The sequence below is a fragment of the Oncorhynchus keta genome, chromosome 10 (genome assembly GCF_023373465.1).
Source record: "Oncorhynchus keta strain PuntledgeMale-10-30-2019 chromosome 10, Oket_V2, whole genome shotgun sequence".
NCBI lineage: Eukaryota > Metazoa > Chordata > Actinopteri > Salmoniformes > Salmonidae > Oncorhynchus > Oncorhynchus keta.
Window position 1 is genome coordinate 8,111,714 of NC_068430.1, and position 23,848 is coordinate 8,135,561.

The following is a 23,848-nucleotide window of genomic DNA, read 5'->3' on the forward strand; positions in this document are numbered from 1 at the left end:
GTTGTCAGATTATGAGACATCTGGGGTGAAAGGTGACAGAGCTAGAGAGGTGGTTGTCAGATTATGAGACATCTGGGGTGAAAGGTGACAGAGCTAGAGAGGTGGTTGTCAGATTATGAGACATCTGGGGTGAAAGGTGACAGAGCTAGAGCGGTGGTTGTCAGATTATGAGACATCTGGGGTGAAAGGTGACAGAGCTAGAGAGGTGGTTGTCAGACTAGAAGACATCTGGGGTGAAAGGTGACAGAGCTAGAGAGGTGGTTGTCAGATTATGAGACATCTGGGGTGAAAGGTGACAGAGCTAGAGAGGTGGTTGTCAGATTATGAGACATCTGGGGTGAAAGGTGACAGAGCTAGAGAGGTGGTTGTCAGATTATGAGACATCTGGGGTGAAAGGTGACAGAGCTAGAGCGGTGGTTGTCAGATTATGAGACATCTGGGGTGAAAGGTGACAGAGCTAGAGAGGTGGTTGTCAGACTAGAAGACATCTGGGGTGAAAGGTGACAGAGCTAGAGAGGTGGTTGTCAGACTAGAAGACATCTGGGGTGAAAGGTGACAGAGCTAGAGAGGTGGTTGTCAGACCAGAAGACATCTGGGGTGAAAGGTGACAGAGCTAGAGAGGTGGTTGTCAGACTAGAAGACATCTGGGGTGAAAGGTGACAGAGCTAGAGAGGTGGTTGTCAGATTATGAGACATCTGGGGTGAAAGGTGACAGAGCTAGAGAGGTGGTTGTCAGATTATGAGACATCTGGGGTGAAAGGTGACAGAGCTAGAGAGGTGGTTGTCAGATTATGAGACATCTGGGGTGAAAGGTGACAGAGCTAGAGAGGTGGTTGTCAGATTATGAGACATCTGGGGTGAAAGGTGACAGAGCTAGAGCGGTGGTTATCAGATTATGAGACATCTGGGGTGAAGTGACAGAGCTAGAGAGGTGGTTGTCAGACTAGAAGACATCTGGGGTGAAAGGTGACAGAGCTAGAGCGGTGGTTGTCAGATTATGAGACATCTGGGGTGAAAGGTGACAGAGCTAGAGCGGTGGTTGTCAGATTATGAGACATCTGGGGTGAAAGGTGACAGAGCTAGAGAGGTGGTTGTCAGATTATGAGACATCTGGGGTGAAAGGTGACAGAGCTAGAGAGGTGGTTGTCAGACTAGAAGACATCTGGGGTGAAAGGTGACAGAGCTAGAGAGGTGGTTGTCAGACTAGAAGACATCTGGGGTGAAAGGTGACAGAGCTAGAGAGGTGGTTGTCAGATTATGAGACATCTGGGGTGAAAGGTGACAGAGCTAGAGCGGTGGTTGTCAGATTATGAGACATCTGGGGTGAAAGGAGAGACAGAGCTAGAGAGGTGGTTGTCAGATTATGAGACATCTGGGGTGAAAGGTGACAGAGCTAGAGCGGTGGTTGTCAGAACAGAAGACGTCTGGGGTGAAAGGTGACAGAGCTAGAGCGGTGGTTGTCAGAACAGAAGACGTCTGGGGTGAAAGGTGACAGAGCTAGAGCGGTGGTTATCAGACCAGAAGACATCTGGGTGAAAGGTGACAGAGGTTGTCAGATTATGAGACATCGGTCTTCTCACAAAAATTGTCTGTCGTGTCCAAACAGATTGGCTGTAACAGGATATTCTTTGTGTCCTTAATTTACTTGAGTGTTTCCTTAATTTTGGCAGTTACTTGTACAATCCAACCTCTCTTTCTGTATGTTAACTTTTACCACTACCAGGCTAACAGAAATACAGTAACTTCCTGTTCTGTAAAGTTCTAGAACTTTATTGTTACAGTCCGTAGTTCTAATTGAGAACTTGCCATCTAAAGTGCAATGATGAAAATCAATATTCCCTATCTCTGTTGACGTGTTCTGGTAGAGGTATGGGCAGGGATGGACACATTTTATGCTCTGACTAGCCGGGCTAGTAGAATGTGATTTTTGAAAATACATCATTTCTCTAGCCGGGCCTGATTAGTTAGGCACATTTTCTACTAACCTGGTCTGAAAAGTACTAGCCTCTTGCTAGCGGGCTTCATTTCCATTCCATGGGTACAGGTACACTTATGAGGACTACAAAAAACACAATCTTTCATATTTAAAATCCTACTTGTATTTCCCTGTCTGATGAAAATGACTGTACAAACAAACTCTATAAACCCACGTACTGCTCCAAAGTAGATCCCAAAACAAAGAGGCTATTATTCTGCACTTGCGTTAGGAAAATTGTGACAAAACTCACAGGGCAAAGTCTACTCGATTGACACACTATTGGGGCTTAAGAGTGAGTGTGTTTTTAAACACGTTAATTAAAATAAACTATCAGGGACTGTTTTTGGGCCACCACGAGCTCCCAGGACAGCTTCAAGGTGCCTTGGCGTAGATTCTACAAGTGTCTGGAATTCTATTGGAGGGATGAGACAGTGATGTCTCACCTCTCATCCAGCTATGGGCGAGATCTCTGTAACAAAAGGAAGGCTTGTTGTCAGGACGGTTCCTCTGATGGGCTGTACAGATACACACACACACACAGATATACACTTGCAAACACACACACACACACACGATCTGACACACAAATACACACACACACACATGCCCCTTTCTCATGTTAGGATGAGGGGTCAGAGATATGAACACTTTTCATAGACCTCAAGTAACCAGGACTTCAAAAGACTCTTCAAAAGAGGTTACACGTACACACACACACACACACACACACACACACACACACACACACACACACACACACACACACACACACACACACACACACACACACACGCACACGTACACACACACACACACACACACACACACACACACACACACACACACACACACACACACACACACACACACACACACACACGTACACAGATTTTGTGGTAGTAGAGTAGTGACCTGAGGGCACACACTTAATGTGTTGTGAAATCTGTTTGGAAATGTAATGTTTTTAATTGTATATAACTTCCTTCATTTTGATTGGACCCCAGGAAGAGTACCTATTGCTTTGGCAGCAGCCAATGGGGATCCTTAATAAATAGTATTACTGTCCCTCCCTGTTCTGCCTGTCAACAGTTTTACTGTACCTCCCTGTACTGACTGTCAACAGTTTTACTGTCCCTCCCTGTACTGACTGTCAACAGTTTTACTGTCCCTCCCTGTACTGACTGTCAACAGTATTACTGTCCCTCCCTGTACTGACTGTCAACAGTTTTACTGTCCCTCCCTGTACTGACTGTCAACAGTTTTACTGTCCCTCCCTGTACTGACTGTCAACAGTATTACTGTCCCTCCCTGTACTGACTGTCAACAGTTTTACTGTCCCTCCCTGTACTGACTGTCAACAGTATTACTGTCCCTCCCTGTTCTGACTGTCAACAGTATTACTGTCCCTCCCTGTTCTGACTGTCAACAGTATTACTGTCCCTCCCTGTACTGACTGTCAACAGTATTACTGTCCCTCCCTGTTCTGCCTGTCAACAGTATTACTGTCCCTCCCTGTTGTGCCTGTCAACAGTATTACTGTCCCTCCCTGTACTGACTGTCAACAGTTTTACTGTACCTCCCTGTACTGACTGTCAACAGTTGTACTGTACCTCCCTGACTGACTCAACAGTATTACTGTCCCTCCCTGTTCTGACTGTCAACAGTTTTACTGTCCCTCCCTGTACTGACTGTCAACAGTTTTACTGTCCCTCCCTGTTCTGACTGTCAACAGTTTTACTGTCCCTCCCTGTTCTGACTGTCAACAGTTTACTGTCCCTCCCTGTACTGATTGTCAACCTGTCCTCCCTGTACTGACTGTCAACAGTATTACTGTCCCTCCCTGTACTGACTGTCAACAGAATGTCCCTCCCTGTACTGACTGTCAGTTTTACTGTCCCTCCCTGTACTGACTGTCAACAGTTTTACTGTCCCTCCCTGTTCTGATTGTCAACAGTTTTACTGTCCCTCCCTGTTCTGACTGTCAACAGTATTACTGTCCCTCCCTGTACTGACTGTCAACAGTTTTACTGTCCCTCCCTGTTCTGACTGTCAACAGTTTTACTGTCCCTCCCTGTTCTGACTGTCAACAGTTTTACTGTCCCTCCCTGTTCTGACTGTCAACAGTATTACTGTCCCTCCCTGTACTGACTGTCAACAGTTTTACTGTCCCTCCCTGTACTGACTGTCAACAGTTTTACTGTCCCTCCCTGTTCTGACTGTCAACAGTTTTACTGTCCCTCCCTGTTCTGACTGTCAACAGTTTTACTGTCCCTCCCTGTACTGACTGTCAACAGTTTTACTGTCCCTCCCTGTTCTGACTGTCAACAGTTTTACTGTCCCTCCCTGTTCTGATTGTCAACAGTATTACTGTCCCTCCCTGTTCTGACTGTCAACAGTATTACTGTCCCTCCCTGTACTGACTGTCAACAGTTTTACTGTCCCTCCCTGTTCTGACTGTCAACAGTATTACTGTCCCTCCCTGTTCTGCCTGTCAACAGTATTACTGTCCCTCCCTGTTCTGACTGTCAACAGTATTACTGTCCCTCCCTGTACTGACTGTCAACAGTTTTACTGTCCCTCCCTGTACTGACTGTCAACAGTATTACTGTCCCTCCCTGTTCTGACTGTCAACAGTATTACTGTCCCTCCCTGTTCTGACTGTCAACAGTATTACTGTCCCTCCCTGTTCTGCCTGTCAACAGTATTACTGTCCCTCCCTGTTCTGACTGTCAACAGTATTACTGTCCCTCCCTGTTCTGACTGTCAACAGTATTACTGTCCCTCCCTGTACTGACTGTCAACAGTTTTAAATCAAAATCAAATCAAAATGATTTATATAGCCCTTCGTACATCAGCTGATATCTCAAAGTGCTGTACAGAAACCCAGCCTAAAACCCCAAACAGCAAGCAATGCAGGTGTAGAAGCACGGTGGCTAGGAAAAACTCCCTAGAAAGGCCAAAACCCAGGAAGAAACCTAGAGAGGAACCAGGCTATGTGGGGTGGCCAGTCCTCTTCTGGCTGTGCCGGGTGGAGATTATAACAGAACATGGACAAGATGTTCAAATGTTCATAAATGACCAGCATGGTCAAATAATAATACTGTCCCTCCCTGTACTGACTGTCAACAGTATGTCGTGTCTTTGGCGGATTAAGTGATATGACATGCTATTCTATAAAATCCTTTCTCTGTAATTAATATTACCTGATTGAGCTAATCATGTAAATGTAATTAACTAGAGAGTCGGGGCACCACAAAATAATATTTATAGAGCTGTTACCTTCCGAATAAACTCTTAAAGACCTAGTAATATTTTACATCAATAGCAGTCAATATTAATCGTCACCTTATTTCAGTCTCAGCTGGAAGTTGTAAATTCTTGGTAATCTTCACGAACCCTGGCTAACAAGTTGAATCAGCAATACATAATTGTGTTTAATTATTTATTTACTAAATACCTATCTAATCACACAGAATTACATATACACAGAATGAATCATACGTTGATTACAAATGATGTCATAAAGGAAAACGTCCCTAGCGGACGGAACAGATATGACAGCTGGTTACACAAAGAAAAGTGGCTGGGTTTGAGTGAAAGAGCTGGAAGACTGAGGAACAAAGGGAGAAGCTGTGCTATCGTAAATACAGTATCTTATGCATTCTAAATTACCGCCCATTTGGAAAAGGAAAATGCAATCAATATTTACTCTGAGCTGCGCTTCGGTAGGTTGGTGGTAGATGGAAGGCTGTGTTGCCCAACAGAGTCCTTTAAAGAATGTCTCTGCTGGTAAATTGAATATGTTGTAGTAACGTCATTGTGTGGTAGACGGGATACTCTGTCTGTTCTTTCCTAGCCCACGTTTGCAGCTGCTGTTGCTAACTCAACGGCTAGGAGGTATCACTTCTGTAGTGAATAAGAGTTCAAAGTTCGTACCATTTGCAACCAAAGGTCACGCTGAGGTTGGCTTCGTTCTGTAGTTATTATCTGAACCATTCTAACATCGGATCATCATCCTAATGTACACGAACAGCTGATATGTTAGTCCTGTTAACATATGGACTGTCGTCCTCACATCCTCGGAACCGGAGGTTACATTTTCGTCAAGGCTTTATATAGTGGAGGGAGAAGGGTGTGTTTTCACATTTTTAGAACCCATGTCTCTTCACGTGGGCGGGCCATTGATTGAGCAGAGCCCTAACCTTATGAAAACCCAAATCTCTCATTTGGAAGCTAAAATTACATTTAATCTCTTCACCAATAACTTTATATTCAAACATTTAAATTGAACAACAATTCCATGTGAATCCGATAACTACAATGTGCAGACTTTCCACTGTAGAGTTTATGTCGTCCTGTCATTGATGAGAATAACATCACATTCATTAGGCTACCCTGGGGCGGCAGGGTAGCCTAGTGGTTAGAGCGTTGGACTAGTAGCCGGAAGGTTGGAAGTTCAAATCCCTGAGCTGACAAGGTACAAATCTGTTGTTCTGCCCCTGAACAGGCAGTTAACCCACTGTTCCTAGACCATCATTGAAAATAAGTATTTGTTCTTAACTGACTTAAACTGCCTAGTAAAATAAATAAATTAAATAAAAAAGTACCACCGCATATGTTCAACTGGTCGGATTACAGTATATAGTTCATTTCCCCGCAACTTCTAATGTTCCCAGAATCTCTATGTTAACCAAAGGATTTTCAAATGTCACATCAGTAGGGAAGAGAGAGGGAAAAGTGGGGAGAGGTATTTATGACTGTCATAAACCTTTCCCCAGGCCAACGTCATGACAAGTATTTCTGTCCTTCCCTGTACTGACTGTCAACAGTATTTTTTTTTATCTCACATTTATTTAACTAGGTTGGCCAGTTGAGAACAAGTTCTCATTTACAACTGCGACCTGGCCATGATGAGGGAAAGCAGTGCAACAAAAAAACAACAACACAGAGTTACACATAAACAAACATACAGTCAATAACACAAAATAAAATAAAAATAGAAAAATCTATGTACAGTGTGTGCAAATGTAGGGAGGTGGGCAATAAATAGGCCTAGAGGTGAAAATAATTACAATTAGGCATTAATGGAGTGATGGATGTGCAGAGGATGATGTGCAAGTAGAGATACTGGGGTGCAAAAGACCAAGAGGGTAAGTAATACTATGGGATGAGGTAGTTGGGTGTACTATTTACAGATTAGCTGTGTACAGATATAAGACTCCAGCTTCAGAGATTATTGCAATTCGTTCCAGTCATTGGCAGCAGAGAACTGTAAGGAAGGGCGGCCAAAGGAAGTGTTGGCTTTGGGGATGACCAGTGAAATATACCTGCTGGAGCGCATGCTACGGGTGGGTAGTGCTATGGTGACCAGTGAGCTGAGATAAGGCGGGGCTTTACCTAGCAAAGACTTATAGATGACCTGTAGCCAGTGGGTTTGGCGACGGATATGTAGTGAGGGCCAGCCAACGAGAGCATACAGGCCGCAGTGGTGGGTGGTATATGGGGCTTTTGTGATAAACGGATGGCACTGTGATAGACTAAATCCAGTTTGCCGAGTATAGTGTTGGGGGCTATTTTGTAAATGACATCGCCGAAGTCAAGGATCGGTAGGATAGTCAGTTTTAAGAGGATATGTTTGGCGGCATGAGTAAAGGAGGCATTGTTGTGGAATAGGAAGCTAATTGTAGATTTAATTTTGGATTGGAGATGCTTAATGTGGGTCTGGAAAGAGAGTTTACGGTCTAACCAGACACCTAGGTATTTGTAGTTGTCCATATATTCTAGGTCAGAACCGTCCAGAGTAGTGATGCCAGTCGGGCGGGAGGGTGTGGGCAGAAATCGGTTGAAGAGCATGCACTTAGCTTTACTAGCATTTAAAAGCAGTTGGAGGCCACGGAAGGAGTGTTGTATGGCTTTGAAGCTCGTTTGGAGGTTTGTTAGCACAGTGTCCAAAAAGAAGGGCCAGATGTATACAGAATGGTGTCATCTGCATAGAGGTGGATCAGAGAAACACCAGCAGCAAGAATGACATCATTGATATATACAGAGAAAAGAGTCGGACCGAGAATTGATATATACAGAGAAAAGAGTCGGCCCGAGAATTGAACCCTGTGGTAACCCCATAGAGACTGTCAGAGGTCTGGACAACATGCTCTGCGATTTGACACGCTGAACTCTATCTGAGAAGTAGTTGGTGAACCAGGCGAGGCAGTCATTTGAGAAGCCAAGGCTATTGAGTCTGTCGATAAGAATGAGGTGATTGACAGAGTCAAAAGCCTTGGCCAGGTCGATGAAGACGGCTGCACAATACTGTGTTTTATCGATGGAAGTTATGATATCGATTAGGACCTTGAGCGTCGCTGAGGTGCACCCATGACCCGCTCAGAAACCAGATTGCATAGTGGAGAAGGTACGGTGGGATTCGAAATGTTTGGTGATCTGTTTATTAACTTGGCTTTCGAAGATTTTAGAAAGGCAGGGCAGGATGAATTTAGGTCTATAACAGTTTGAGTCTAGAGTGTCTCCCCCTTTGAAGAGGGGGATGACCGCGGCAGCTTTCCAATATTTGGGGATCTCAGACGATACGAAAGAGAGGTTGAATAGGGTCGTAATCGGAGTTGCATTTTCGGCGGATCATTTTAGAAAGAGAGGGTCCAGATTGTCTAGCCTAGCTGATTTGTAGGGATCCAGATTATTGCAGTTCTTTCAGAACATGAGCTGCCTGGATTTGTGTGAAGGAGAAGTGGAGGGGGGGTTGGGCAAGTTGCTGCAGGGGGTGCTGAGATGTTGGACGGGGTAGGGGTAGCCAAGTGGAAAGCATGGGCAGCCGTGGAAAAATGCTTATTGAAATGATCTATTATCGTAGATGTATTGGTGGTGATAGTGTTTCCTAGCCCCAGTGCAGTGGGCAGCTGGGAGGAAGTGCTCTTATTATCCATCCAAAACTTTTTGGAATTAGTGCTACAGGAAGCAAATTTCTGTTTGAAAAAGCTAGTCTTAGCTTTCTTAACTGACTGCGTATATTGGTTCCTGACTTCCCTGAAAAGTTGCATGTTGTTGGGGCTATTCGATGCTAATGCAGAATGCCACAGGATGTTTTTGTGCTGGTCAAGGGCAGTCAGGTCTGGGGTGAACCAAGGGCTATATCTATTCTTAGTTCTACATTTTTTGAATGGGGCATGCTTATTTAAGTTGGAGAGGAAAGCACTTTTGAACAGCAACCAGGCATCCACTACTGACGGGATGAGGTCAATATCCTTCCAGGATACCCGGGCCAGGGCGATTAGAAAGGCCTGCTCGCTGAAGTGATTTAGGGAGCGTTTGACAGTGATAAGGGGTGGTCGTTTGACCGTGGACCCATTATGGACGTAGGCAATGAGACAGTGATCACTGAGATCCTGGTTGAAGACAGCAGAGGTGTATTTAGAGGGCAGGTTGGTCAGGATGATGGTGCCTGTGGTTACAGCTTTAGGGTTGTACCTGGTAGGTTCCTTGATGATTTGTGTGAGATTGAGGGCATCTATCTTAGATTGTAGGATGGCCGGGGTGTTAAGCATATCCCAGTTTAGGTCACCTAACAGTACGAACTCTGAAGATAGATGGGAGGCGATCATTTCACATATGGTGTCCAGGGCACAACTGGCGGCCGAAGGGGGGTCTATAACAAGTGGCAACGGTGAGAGACTTGTTTCTGGAAAGGTGGATTTTTAAAAGTAGAATCTCAAATTGTTTGGGCACAGACCTGGATAGTATGACAGAACTCTGCAGGCTATCTCTGCAGTAGATTGCAACTCCGCCCCCTTTGGCAGTTCTGGGAGGAAGTGCTCTTATTATCCATGGACTTTACTGTGTCCCAATGGAGTTCTATCTTGTCGGAAAACGTTATAGTTAGGGATGGAGATTTCAGGATTTTTGTTGGCCTTCCTAAGCGATGATTCAGAAACGGCTAGGACATCCAGGTTGGCAGAATGTGCTAAAACAGTGAATAAAACAAACTTAGGGAGGATGCTTCTAATGTTAACATGCATGAAACCAATGCTTTTACGATTACAGAAGTCAACATTTGAGAGCGCCTGGGGAATGGGGCCTGGGTTAACCTCTACATCACCAGAGGAACAACGGAGGATTAGGATAAGAGTACTGCTATTACTGTGCCTTCCTGTAGTGACTGTCAACATTAGATCAGACACAAGCTAAGTTTGATTTCAAATCATTCCAGAATGTTGGAATATAATAAGTACTGAAATGTTAAAATGAGCTTTGAGACCGGAATAGTTCTTCCTAGATTTTTTTTAATGAGAGTACTTCAACAATAATATAAACATGTTTTGTGAGTCAACTGAGGTCATTTTCTGGGACAAAATCTCGTGTAACATGCACTGTAGTTTTTTGTTGAACTGACACTGTGTTTGACTTAATCCAATGAAATATGGAATATGTTACATAGCCCTACCCATACCCTACCCATACCCTACCCATACCCTACCCATACCCATACCCCCATACCCTACCCATACCCATACCCATACCCATACCCATACCCATACCCTACCCATACCCTACCCACCCATACCCAAACCCTACCCACACCCTACCCATAACCTACCCATACCCCATACCCACACCCTACCCATAACATACCCATACCCTACCCATACCCTACCCATACCCTACCCATACCCTACCCATAACCTACCCATACCCTACCCACACCCTACCCATAACATACCCATACCCTACCCATACCCAACCCATACCCTACCCATAACCTACCCATACCCAACCCTACCCATACCCAACCCCCAGCAATGTATTGATATATGTAGACTCAGTAAACAGCATGTGTGTAAAGCACATGTGACTAAATAACACATGCAACACATTGGGTGGATTAGCCTAAATTTAAACTCCTAACAAAAACGACTAAAATATCGTTCTCTACTTAGACCTAACCTGAGAGAGAACCTGCAGCACAGAATATCCTTTCCGTGGTCTTCCAATACAACTGGCTGCAGCTGCTCCTGTTGCCAATAAGGAAGGTTCAGGTTCAGATGTCAGGGGTTAAGGGTCAGAGCCCTGGGCACAGTTGGGTGAAGACTCTGAGGAGTAGATACCACCAAATATATCACCTCAGTGGCTATAGTACATAGACAGCAACATACAACAATGGTTCAAATAGCCTGCTGCATTTGTCTCTGAGGGCAAATGATTATAGGGGATTTATGTGCTCTGTAATACTTTATAGACTTGGGCAACATCAGAACGTCAGGGTTGTCAGTAGTTGTGGCGTAACCTCAACCCGTGTGTGTGTGTGTGTGTGTGTGTGTGTGTGTGTGTGTGTGTGTGTGTGTGTGTGTGTGTGTGTGTGTGTGTGTGTGTGTGTGTGTGTGTGTGTGTGTGTGTGTGTGTGTGTGTGTGTGTGTGTGTGTGTGTGTGTGTGTGAGCGTGTGTGTGTGTGTTAGTTATAAGACACACACTCTCTCTCTCTTTTTTTTGTTTAGTTATATGGGCTGTTTCTGTTTAAACCCAAAATCTTCAATCAATCAATGCTTCAATGCCTCCCATGTCCAACCAGAAAGACACCGTAACAGTGTAACAGCAGGTTCACCTTGTGGTCTGTGAGGTTACAGACAGTCATTCACCTTGTTGTCTGTGGTGTTACAGACAATCTTTCACTTGGTTGACCGTGGTGTTACAGACAGTTCTTCACCTTGATGTCTGTGAGGTTACAGACAGTCCTTCACCTTGTTGTCTGGTGTTACAGACAGTCCTCCACCTGGTGGTCTGTGGTGTTACAGACATAGCAGGGGGGGGTCTGTGGTGTTACAGACATAGCAGGGGGTGGTCTGTGAAGTTACAGACATAGCAGGGGGTGGTCTGTGGTGTTACAGACATAGCAGGGGATGGTCTGTGGTGTTACAGACATAGCAGGGGGTGGTCTGTGGTGTTACAGACATAGCAGGGGGTGGTCTGTGAGGTTACAGACATAGCAGGGGGGTGGTCTGTGGTGTTACAGACATAGCAGGGGGTGGTCTGTGGTGTTACAGACATAGCAGGGGGTGGTCTGTGAGGTTACAGACATAGCAGGGGGCGGTCTGTGGTGTTACAGACATAGCAGGGGGTGGTCTGTGAGGTTACAGACATAGCAGGGGGTGGTCTGTGAGGTTACAGACATAGCAGGGGGTGGTCTGTGAGGTTACAGACATAGCAGGGGTGGTCTGTGAGGTTACAGACATAGCAGGGGGTGGTCTGTGAGGTTACAGACATAGCAGGGGGTGGTCTGTGAGGTTACAGACATAGCAGGGGGCGGTCTGTGGTGTTACAGACATAGCAGGGGGCGGTCTGTGAGGTTACAGACATAGCAGGGGGTGGTCTGTGAGGTTACAGACATAGCAGGGGGTGGTCTGTGAGGTTACAGACATAGCAGGGGGCGGTCTGGCCTTGGTAGAAGACGCCACTGTTTGGTCCCAGCATGATGTTGTTGGGGATCTCTACAGCTTCACCATCGGTTCTTCTCTTGCTCCAGTCCTTGTACCCCCTTAGGCCTTTCCATATCCCGTTGTTGTCTACTGGTTTCATGGCAGGCTGAAGGAGAGTGCAGAAGTATTGCTGACACAGCTCTATGTCATGATCAGAGACTCTTAGAGTCTGGAACATAACCATCATCATCATCATCATCCACAGTGAATGGGGATTTGGAGCCATGATGGAAAATTTGCTCAGTTGTGATAACCATGGCACCTAGACCGGGTCTGGGCACGGTGTTCATTAGTTGAGTTCAAGTGAATCAATCATTGACCATCCCTTTGGAGTCATTATTGAGATGCATAAGATAGGATTTACTGACCCTTCTGCAGGTCCTTTTTACACTGTGTCTCCATTCTCCTGAAGACTGGCAGAAGCAAACCAGACAACAGAATAATTTATTTTTTAGATGATCTCCTTCCAGCTGAAGTGATGGTCCGGCATCAGACCATAGAAGCCCAGCGATTGGGTGCAGAGTTATAGCGGAGTCAGGCGCAGGACACAGGTATTCAGCAACATAACTGAGTTTACTCAAAATATCAAGCAAAATTCCAAATAGGAACATACAAAGAACACATAACACAACCACTAACGACAATAAACGGACAGAACAGGAAAGTATGCCAGAGGGTTAAATAAGGAACGTGATATGTAATAGAAACCAGGTGTGTGTGTGTGTAATACAGACAAAACGAAACGAAACTGAAACATGGATCGATGGTGACTAGAAGGCCGGTGACATCGACCGCCGAACACCACCCGAACAAGGACCCGAACATGGAGCCGAACACCACCCGAACAAGGAGCCGAACACCACCCGAACAAGGAGCCGAACACCACCCGAACAAGGAGCCGAACACCACCCGAACAAGGAGCCGAACACCACCCGAACAAGGAGCCGAACACCACCCGAACAAGGAGCCGAACACCACCCGAACAAGGAGCCGAACACCACCCGAACAAGGAGCCGAACACCACCCGAACAAGGAGCCGAACACCACCCGAACAAGGAGCCGAACACCACCCGAACAAGGAGCCGAACACCACCCGAACAAGGAGCCGAACACCACCCGAACAAGGAGCCGAACACCACCCGAACAAGGAGCCGAACACCACCCGAACAAGGAGCCGAACCCCACCCGAACAAGGAGCCGAACACCACCCAAGGAGCCGAACACCACCCGGAGCCGAACACCACCCGAACAAGGAGCCGAACCCCACCCGAACAAGGAGCCGAACCCCACCCGAACAAGGAGCCGAACACCACCCGAACAAGGAGCCGAACCCCACCCGAACAAGGAGCCGAACCCCACCCGAACAAGGAGCCGAACACCACCCGAACAAGGAGAAGGGCCGACTTCGGCGGAAGTCGTGACACCTATCTTCATTGTTGGTGACAAAATAATGTAATTTGAGACGTCAACAATTCTTCCATTGACCTTAATTTGAGTGGATGAAGAAAAATAAAGGCATCCAAAGACTAACATTATTTTTTAATATTTGAGAGCATCAAATATGTCATGTTTGAGTAGCCCACCATCAGTCCACCTCCTGGAGCAACACCTTCCTGTGAGATTCCTAGGGCAGTCTGTGTGTGTCGCACCCCAGCCTCCGCTTCGTTTCCTCTTCACGTTCTGGTTCCTTTCCTCTTCACGTCCCAGTTCCCAGGCCCGGGAATCCTCCCCTCTTTGACCCGCTTACTCCCCACAATTCCTCACAGGTCCTTGATCTCAGGTCCCATTCCCAGCATCGGTCCCCTCCGTTCAGGTCCATGCTTTAGACAACCCAGGCTTTATAGAGGCGACCCAACCTCCCAGGCTTTATAGAGACCTCCTAACCTCCCAGGCTTTATAGAGACCTCCTAACCTCCCAGGCTTTATAGAGACGACCCAACCTCCCAGGCTTTATAGAGACTACCTAACCTCCCAGGTTTATAGAGACGACCCAACCTCCCAGGCTTTATAGAGACTACCTAACCTCCCAGGTTTATAGAGACGACCCTGTCTCCCAGATTTATAGAGACAACCTAACCTCCCAGATTTATAGAGACGACCCAATCTCCCAGGTTTATAGAGACGACCCATCCTCCCAGGTGTTATAGAGGACACCCAGCCTCCCAGGTGTTATAGAAGACACCCAGCCTCCCAGGTGTTATAGAAGACCCCCAGCCTCCCAGGTGTTACAGAGGACACCTAGCTTTCCAGGTGTTATAGAGGACACCCAGCCTCCCAGGTGTTATAGAAGACACCCAGCCTCCCAGGTGTTATAGAAGACACCCAGCCTCCCAGGTGTTATAGAGGACAGACAGCCTCCCAGGTGTTATAGAAGACACCCAGCATCCCAGGTGTTACAGAAGACCCCCAGCCTCCCAGGTGTTATAGAAGACACCCAGCCTCCCAGGTGTTATAGAGGACAGACAGCCTCCCAGGTGTTATAGAAGACACCCAGCCTCCCAGGTGTTATAGAGGACAGACAGCCTCCCAGGTGTTATAGAAGACACCCAGCCTCCCAGGTGTTATAGAAGACACCCAGCCTCCCATGGTTCTAGAGGACAGACAGCCTCCCAGGTGTTATAGAAGACACCCAGCCTCCCAGGTGTTATAGAGGACAGACAGCCTCCCGGTTGTTATAGAGGCCACCCAGCCTCTCAGGTGTTACAGAGGACACCTAGCTTTCCAGGTGTTAAAGAGGCCACCCAGCCTCCAAGTTGTCATAGAGGCCACCCAGCCCACCTGTAACGGCGTTCGTCTGTTGAAGGAGAGTCGGACCAAAATGCAGGGTGGTGGTTACTCATGTTCTTTAATGTAGAATAACGATACATGAAATAACTTATAAATATACAAAACAACAAACGGAACATGAAAACCTGTACAGCCTGTCTGGTGAATAACTAACACAGAGACAGGAACAATCACCCACGAAATACACAGTGAAACCCCGGCTACCTAAATATGGTTCCCAATCAGAGACATTGAGAATCACCTGACTCTGATTGAGAACCGCCTCAGGCAGCCAAACCTATGCTACACCCCTACTCAGCCGCAATCCCAATGCCTACAAAACCCCAATACGAAACACAACAAAATAAACCCATGTCACACCCTGGCCTGACCAAATATATAACGAAAACACAAAATACTATGACCAAGGCGTGACACCACCAGACAAACCAGGTGAGGTGACCTGGCTCCGCCCTCTCCCCCTGTACTTCCTGGTGGTGTGAGTCAATCAGGAAGTTGGTTTACATCCTTCTCCTCAATATGATATTTGATAAATGATGGAGTTGTTGTGGGAATGAAATGTGGTAGAGAAATGTTGTGTTTCATATCTGACTAACCTTTAACAGTTGCACAATTAAGCATCCATGAAAGGCCTTAATGTCCATTGCCAATGGTGATATGTGAGAAAGATAACTAAATACAGAAGTTGCTTAATAAATGCATTAATTTGATGTCATGTTTTAACATGTAGAAGCCTAATGTGGTTACCCACCTAGGAGAGGCAGGTAGCCTAGTGGTTAGAGCATTGGACTAATAAACGAAAAGTTGCAAGATTGAATCCCTGAGCTGACAAGGTAAACATCTGTCGTTCTGCCTCTGAACAAGGCAGTTAACCCACTGTTCTTAGGCTGTCATTGTAAATAAGAATTTGTTCTTAACTGACTTGCCAAGTTAAATAAAGGTGAAATAAAAAATAAAATGTATCTCAGATTTTGTGATAGAATGAGATGCCACCCCTCTTACTGAGCACTTCTCCTGTGCCAAGATAATCCATCCACCTGACAGGTGTGGCATATCAAGAAGCTGTTTAAACAGCATGCTCATTACACAGGTCTACCTTGTGCTGGGGATAATAAAAGGCCACTCTAAAACGTGCATTTTTGTCAGAGAAAACAATGTCACAGGGAGGGTGCAATTGGCATGATGAATGCAGGAATGTCCACCAGAGCTGTTTACAGAAAATGTACAGTAGTTTTCATTTCTCTTCCATAAGCTGCCTGCAACATCCGTTTTAGACGATTTGTTACTACGCCCATCCAGCCTCACAACCGCAGACAGTGTGTATGGCGTTGTGTGGGTGAGTGGTTTGCTGCTGTTAACATTGTGAACAGAGTGCCCCATGGTGGGGTTATGGTATGGGGCAGGTATAAGATACATACAATGAACACAATTGCTTTTTATCGATTGCAATTTGAATGCACAGAGATACCGTGACGAGATCTTGAGGCCCATTGTCGTGCCATTTATCCGCCGCCATCACCTCATGTTTCAGCATGATAATGCACAGCCCCATGTCACAAGGATCTGTACACAATTCCTGGAAGCTGAAAATGTCTCAGTTCTTCAATGGCCTGCATACTCACCAGACACGTCACCCATTGAGCATGTTTGGGATGCTCTGGATCAACGTATACGACAGTGTATTCCGGTTCCCGCCAATATAAAGCAACTTCGCACAGCCATTGAAGAGGAGTGGGACAACATTCCACAGGCCACAATCAACAATCAATTTTTGTTCAGTATAAGTCACAAGCTGCTAATGACATGAATTAAGTTGAATTGATTAAACTAATAAATATAAAGTAATATATTCCAAGCCTGATGGCTATTACAGGTGACACATGCCAAATGATTCACTAAGTTCCACTATGAGCAGGTATTGAATCATTTTTCTAGTTGGGTGCTGCTGGTCGAATTTGACACACGATTTTTTTTTTTTTTTAAATACAAATAAATCAAATCAAAACGGTGTCCCTACCCTCACTGTGGCCTGCTGCTGTGATGAGCAATCCACTCTCCTCTACCGCCATGGCCTCGAGAAAAAATAAACATATATTCTGATCATATAAAGTTTCAAAATGCAATTGTAGGAAAAACACAGTTTTGGAAGCTTCGTCCTCTTCTCCCTGCTAAAGAGAGGAGGGTTTCAGCTTTCCGTAGGTATAATCTTCAACTCTCAATATTCAGCTCAATAAGCAACTATTTTACAACGGAGATATTTTATACGACTTTGAGAGACGGAGGGGCACATGTGCACCTGCCATAGGCATATAGGTCTCATGGGTAGTAGACTACAAGTGCAACGTATTTTTAGTACATTACATTTACTGTTGGATGAATACATTACTATTATATTTTGAGTCAGCGATCTAGTTAATGTGTTTTGAGTTTCCACTTCCTCGGGTGTTGAACCCCTAATTAATTGTCCGTTTGCACGGTGATGAGGGCTAGTGTTGATGAAATGCCAGGACCGAATTCTTGTCCCAGTCCTCCGCTGATTATGAGAATGGTCAGATTGATAAAAACGGGAAAGGATCTGAGACATTTATGTTGCTTACTACTCATAACAACTCAAGGTCCGGAAATGATTTGATCAAATTACACCCCTACTAGGACGCACTGTTGTGACGCAATAAACCCTCAGATAAAATATTTATTGGAATAAGATACAGTTGAGAAAATAACAGCAATGGAATTGGAAAACATGTAAAAGTATCCTATCGATGGCAAAATCAATGCATTCTGTGTAATTGCACCAGCTCTCACTGAAGACAAATCTGTATAGCGCCTGGTATCGCAGAACGGTGAGAGGGGGAAGGGAGCCCAGACAAGTTGGAAAGAAAAAAAGTTTCACTTTTTGGGTAACCCTTTTCAGTAGCACATGGAAGAAGGAGGGGTCTGAGCCGGGTGGAAGAATAGAACTTCAGGACAGACAGAATGGGTGGGAAACGGGGCTCAGATTTCAGCTTGACAGGGGGTAAGGGGCCGGACTGATATTTGGGAATATACAAAAATTCATTGAAGGCAACGGACACATAAAACTGCAGTGCCTGATCTGACGCAGGTCGGTACCACATTTCTGGAGGGGTCTGGATTCCCCATTGGGTTTTTTTTTTTTGGAAGGTGGTTGAATGTATGGTTCGGCTGTGTAACTGGGAACACACACACACACACACAAAGAGAGAAGTCCTTTCGTCCTTTCTTTTTCTTCTCCCCCAAAAGGCCCTGCATGTCTAACATTTAGACATGTTTAGCTTTGTGGATTCGAGGACTGTACTGCTACTTGTAGCAACCCATGTCGTTCTATTAGCTGTCGTCAAATGTCAGGACGAAGACCGTAAGTGGCAGTTTTTTTTTCTTCCCAAAAAATATTTATTCGAAAAAAAGTTTATGAAAATACTAGAAATGCTAAATTAACTGAAACAGATTATCAAATTCAACTTTTGAGAACTTTTATACTTGTGGGGAGGGGGTTGTATATCACTGGCAATAAGTCACATATATTTGGGATACACTGTGAATCGCATATGTTATGTATGTTATATTTAATTGTTGGTCATTGTTTTTCTGCTTGAACAATTGTATTCACCGTTACACAAAGGATATGCGCGATTATTCCCATTCCACAAAGCCAGGGAAAGGTGCCTGGATAGATAAGGGAAAGGTGTCTTGAGAGCCTAATTGCTTATATTCAAATTGCACTTTCGATTGCAAAGCTGTGAATGTCACAAGTTATAACCAATTTACAACTATCGTAGATCAATGGGATTCCAATGATGGGCTTGATCTTGAGTTGCTGACTGTTTTCATATTGTTGATCCAAGTGCAGTAAGGTCATTTGATATAGCCAGTGAAGAATGTGCTGTTGAAGATTCTCGGAAATTCTACTATATGCCATACAGATCGGGGTACTCTGGTAAGGTAGAGGATTCAGCAGCTCTCCGCAAGCTATCCAATCTTCCCCGCGATCCTCCACCCGCCCTCCTCTCACAAGTTGCGCTGCCGCTGGGCTGAACACCTGCGGGTACTTTTGCAAACATTCCGAGAGCGCTTTGACAGCGCTCAACTTTATTCATTTTGAGACAGACTGTGGGGACCAAAAACAAACGACGAGACCAAGAAAAGGTGGTCAGCCTCAAAGGCCTGTGTGTGAAAAGAGTTAACATTCCATTCCTGTCAGAGGCAATTCCAGGCGTGTTGGAGTCGGAACCGCGGAACGGTGGAACGTAACGAAAATCTGTTTATGTGCCGAAACCTGGGAATTATTATATGAATATCTTAATAACCCGCTTACCATATCATAACCTGCCACACATGACCATAATATTCTGATATCCCGATTATATGCCACTTAAATCCCTCCCTATACCCATCGGCCACATTTAAGAAGCGATATTGAGACTTGGCGTGACAATCAATTCAATCGATTTAAATTGAACAGATTATTTATTTTAAATATTGTATCCCATTTATGGGGAAAGTTTATGAGACTAGGATAGGTAGCCGTTATAGAGACACTGGTGGACGGAAGCCAGGATTAAAGTTCCATCCATATGATTTGAGTGCTTCCATCTGGTTCCTAGATTTACCCAGCCCCAGGCACTGACAGTCAGAGGAGAGGGAGAAATAAATATAATCTGGTATGAGGACTACTGGAAGAAAAAACATTATAAAAGAGACAGGGAGGTTATTATTGTAATTATACTAAGGCACATTTTTTTATGCATAAGCGCTCAGTGCAGACATAGTAAGGCTCCACAATAAATAGTAGAGTAGCAAAGACAATGAGAGAGGCTAGGGGGAAAAGAAAAATGTGCTGGCCTCCCAAATAAAACACATGAAATTGCAGACAGTCTCAGGTTACCCTTTCGGATTGGGCTAGGGCCCCTGGAATATAATGCAAGTCGTTCTTCTCCTGAGAGAGAGAGAGAGAGAGATATTTCTGACTGCGATGTGCTAAGAAGTCCTAAAGTGGCCAAAGTGACCAAGAGGAAGGAAGACTAGCAGGCTCAAAGGGGAGCAGTAGCTCCAAGTCCCTGGCTGGTATCAAGTCACTGCAAGGTGGAGGAGGTCAATCCACTACCTCTGCCTCTCTGGCTATGCCATGGGAGGATAGGTCTATGTGGAGATGGCCCAAGCTGAGTGAGAAGGTATTCAATCTGTGTGTCCAAAAATGGCACACCTATTCCCTATTTAGTGAACTGCTTTTGACTAGGGCCCATACACTCTTAGAGAGAAAAAAGTGCTATTTAGCTGTCCCCATAGGAGAACCATTTGAAGAACCCTTTGGTTGCAGGTAGAACCCTTTTTGGGTTCCACGTAGAACCCTCTGTAGAAACAAGGGTTCTCCTATGGGCACAGTCGAAGAACCCTTTGGGAACCCTTTTTCTAAGAGTGTAGGGAATAGAGAGCCTTAAATAGGGAATAGGGAGCTATTTGGGACAGGACTCTGGTCAAAAGTAGTGCACTACATAGGGAATAGGGAGCTATTTGGGACAGGACTCTGGTCAAAAGTAGTGCACTACATAGGGAATAGGGAGCTATTTGAGACACAATCTATATCACCATGCCATGGAAGGCTTGTGGCTAGAGGTTGAAGCTGAGGGGGAAAAAAGGTATTCAATACTCCGCCAGCAAGTTCCAACAAATTCAGCTGGGAACCATAGTTAACTCCAACATCCGTCTCTCCCACACACCTGTCTTCACTTTAATATGTTCCACCCTCCATTTTGTTTCGAAAGGAAAGAGGAGGCTGTAGCCAACTCAGGAAGACTGCAGCACAGATTAGGTCTATCCTTGTGTTTGCAATAAAGAACCAGAATCCCACTTTCCGACCACCACTTGTCCTCTATTCATCAGATAAGATAGAATAGAACAGAAACAGAATCGAACACAAAATGTTTTTAAACAGAAATAGCTAATGTTGCTTAGTCAGTGCTTCACTAGGTCTTACATTGGAGCCCAAGTTAATTTAACCCAAGTGACTGAGAAGATATGTTAATTTAACCAAAGTGATTGAGGAGATGAGTTAATTTAACCCAAGTTATTGAGGAGATATGTTAATTTACCCCACCTGACTGAGGAGATATGTTAATTTACCCCACCTGATTGAGGAGATATGTTAATTCACCCCACCTGACTGAGGAGATATGTTAATTTAGCCAAAGTGATTGAGGAGATATGTTCATTTAACCCAAGTTACTGAGGAGATATGTTAATTCACCCCACCTGACTGAGAAGATATGTTAATTCAACCCCCCTGACTGAGGAGATATGTAAATTGACCCCACCTGACTGAGGAGATATGTTAATTCACCCCAACCCCCCCCTGACTGAGGAGATATGTTAATTTACCCCACCTGACTGAGGAGATATGTTAATTCAACCCCCTGACTGAGGAGATATGTAAATTGACCCCACCTGACTGAGGAGATATGTAAATTCACCCCACCTGACTGAGGAGATATGTTAATTCACCCCACCTGACTGAGGAGATATGTTAATTCACCACCTGACTGAGGAGATATGTTAATTTACCACCTGACTGAGGAGATATGTTAATTCACCCCACCTGACTGAGGAGATATGTTAATTCACCCCACCTGACTGAGGAGATATGTTAATTCACCCCACCTGACTGAGGAGATATGTTAATTTACCCCACCTGACTGAGGAGATATGTTAATTCACCCCACCTGACTGAGGAGATATGTTAATTCACCCCACCTGACTGAGGAGATATGTTAATTCACCCCACCTGACTGAGGAGATATGTTAATTCACCCCACCTGACTGAGGAGATATGTTAATTCACCCCACCTGACTGAGGAGATATGTTAATTCACCCCACCTGACTGAGGAGATATGTTAATTCACCCCACCAAGTATAGTCCCAAAGGTTTCTGTATAAAAGCTGTCCATTTTTCCGTTCTTTGATGTTTCATGGCTTCCAGATGGGGGTGAAAAAGGCCCTATGTAGGTACAAGACAGTAGCTCTGTCCCTTTAAGAAAGGACCTCATTCATGGCCTACAGAGGTTTGTTGGTTACCTAGACCTGACCAGGCCCCAGGCCCCAGGCCCCAGGCCCCAGGCCCCAGGCCCCAGGCCCCAGGCCCCAGGCCCCAGGCCCCAGGCCCCAGGCCCCAGGCCCCAGGCCTCTAAATGTAGCTACAGTACTCACTCTGACTTCATTCCACCTTCCACTCTTTTCAAGTTCCACTTGACGCCTAATGGAATATGGCCTGATTGACCTCGAGCTGCCAACTTTAACTTCCGGGGCATTTCAGCTGCGAGGTGCCAGTCATGGCGTTGAGTTAGCGGTGCAGTCTGATAGAATGATAACTTCTGGTGTGAGATATTGACCCCCCTGGTGTGAGATATTGATCCCCCCTCCCGGTGTGAGATATTGATCCCCCCTCCCGGTGTGAGATATTGACCCCCCTGGTGTGAGATATTGATCCCCCCTCCCGGTGTGAGATATTGACCCCCCTGGTGTGAGATATTGATCCCCCTCCCGGTGTGAGATATTGACCCCCCTGGTGTGAGATATTGACCCCCCTCCCGGTGTGAGATATTGACCTCCCCTCCCCCCTCCCCGGAGGGCCGGATTATTTTTAATTTTTTTGTTAAACGCTCAAACACCTTGTTTGAACAATGCGTGTCGTCTAGTCTATGTGAAAATGGTGTCACTCGTTGCTTCGGGTTAGAAAGTCATTTCTGCCTAAAGAAAAACAAACCCAGTTTATAGACAAGGGAGTGAGACATGTGCAGTAGGCCTTTGTTTGGGCATCTGAGACTATGTAGGCTACAGTTCGTTATATTTGCCTTAAAATGACTCCTCTACTTTGAAGGGAGAAGTTCAGGCTTGCGACATGGTCCACTGATCCAAAATGATGGAGACACTGCTCAGGATTCTCTTGGAAGAAAAATAATCCAAACAGCCTGTTTTGTGAGATGGTGCTGACGCCTAGTGGTTGATAATGAACCTGCAGGTGATTGGTGCCCGGTCTCACAGTGTATCTGTGTGCCTCTAAATCAACTGATGTGTTGACAAGTGATCAAGTTGACCTGGAACATGGTGGCTCTATAAACAAACGAAGGTTTCAATAGTTTTGGATAATGGATCGTCTTTGTTGTGGGTCTGGCTCAGCCTGGTATTTCAACAAACAAACAAAAATATTGTGGACTTTTGTTGTTTACATCAAAATGTATTGTAGCCTATTGTCTAATGACTTGCCACTAACTGACATTTCATCCCTAGGTAATTGATTGATTGATTGATGATGCATTATTGTCTCTCTTCCCTCCCACCACACACACCTGCTCTGGCCTCTTGTGTTGTGTCTGGTCTCTCACACACACACACACACACACACACACACACACACACACACACACACACACACACACACACACACACACACACACACACACACACACACACACACACACACACACACACACACACACACACACACACACTCACTCACAGAGGACGTAGGCAGCTGTATGCAGGACGGACAGAGCTATAGTGACAAGGACGTATGGAAACCAGAGCCGTGTCGTA

At 45.4% G+C, this 23,848-nt stretch overlaps 1 protein-coding gene across 3 annotated transcripts in view; it reads left to right on the forward strand.

Moving 5' to 3' along the window:
• The first annotated feature begins 18,273 nt into the window (after positions 1-18,273).
• col2a1b (collagen, type II, alpha 1b) overlaps positions 18,274-23,848 on the forward strand; it is a 110,097-nt gene continuing 104,522 nt past the window's right edge. Inside the window, exons 1-2 of one of the 3 annotated variants that reach the window (XM_052526399.1) lie at positions 18,274-18,619; positions 23,774-23,848. The exon at positions 23,774-23,848 is cut by the window's right edge and continues 135 nt beyond it. In XM_052526399.1, coding sequence (XP_052382359.1) covers positions 18,529-18,619; positions 23,774-23,848 — 166 coding nt within the window. In that variant the 5' untranslated portion in view covers positions 18,274-18,528. The remainder of the gene's footprint in view (positions 18,620-23,773) is intronic. The other 2 variants (XM_052526397.1, XM_052526398.1) reach the window with 2 other exon arrangements.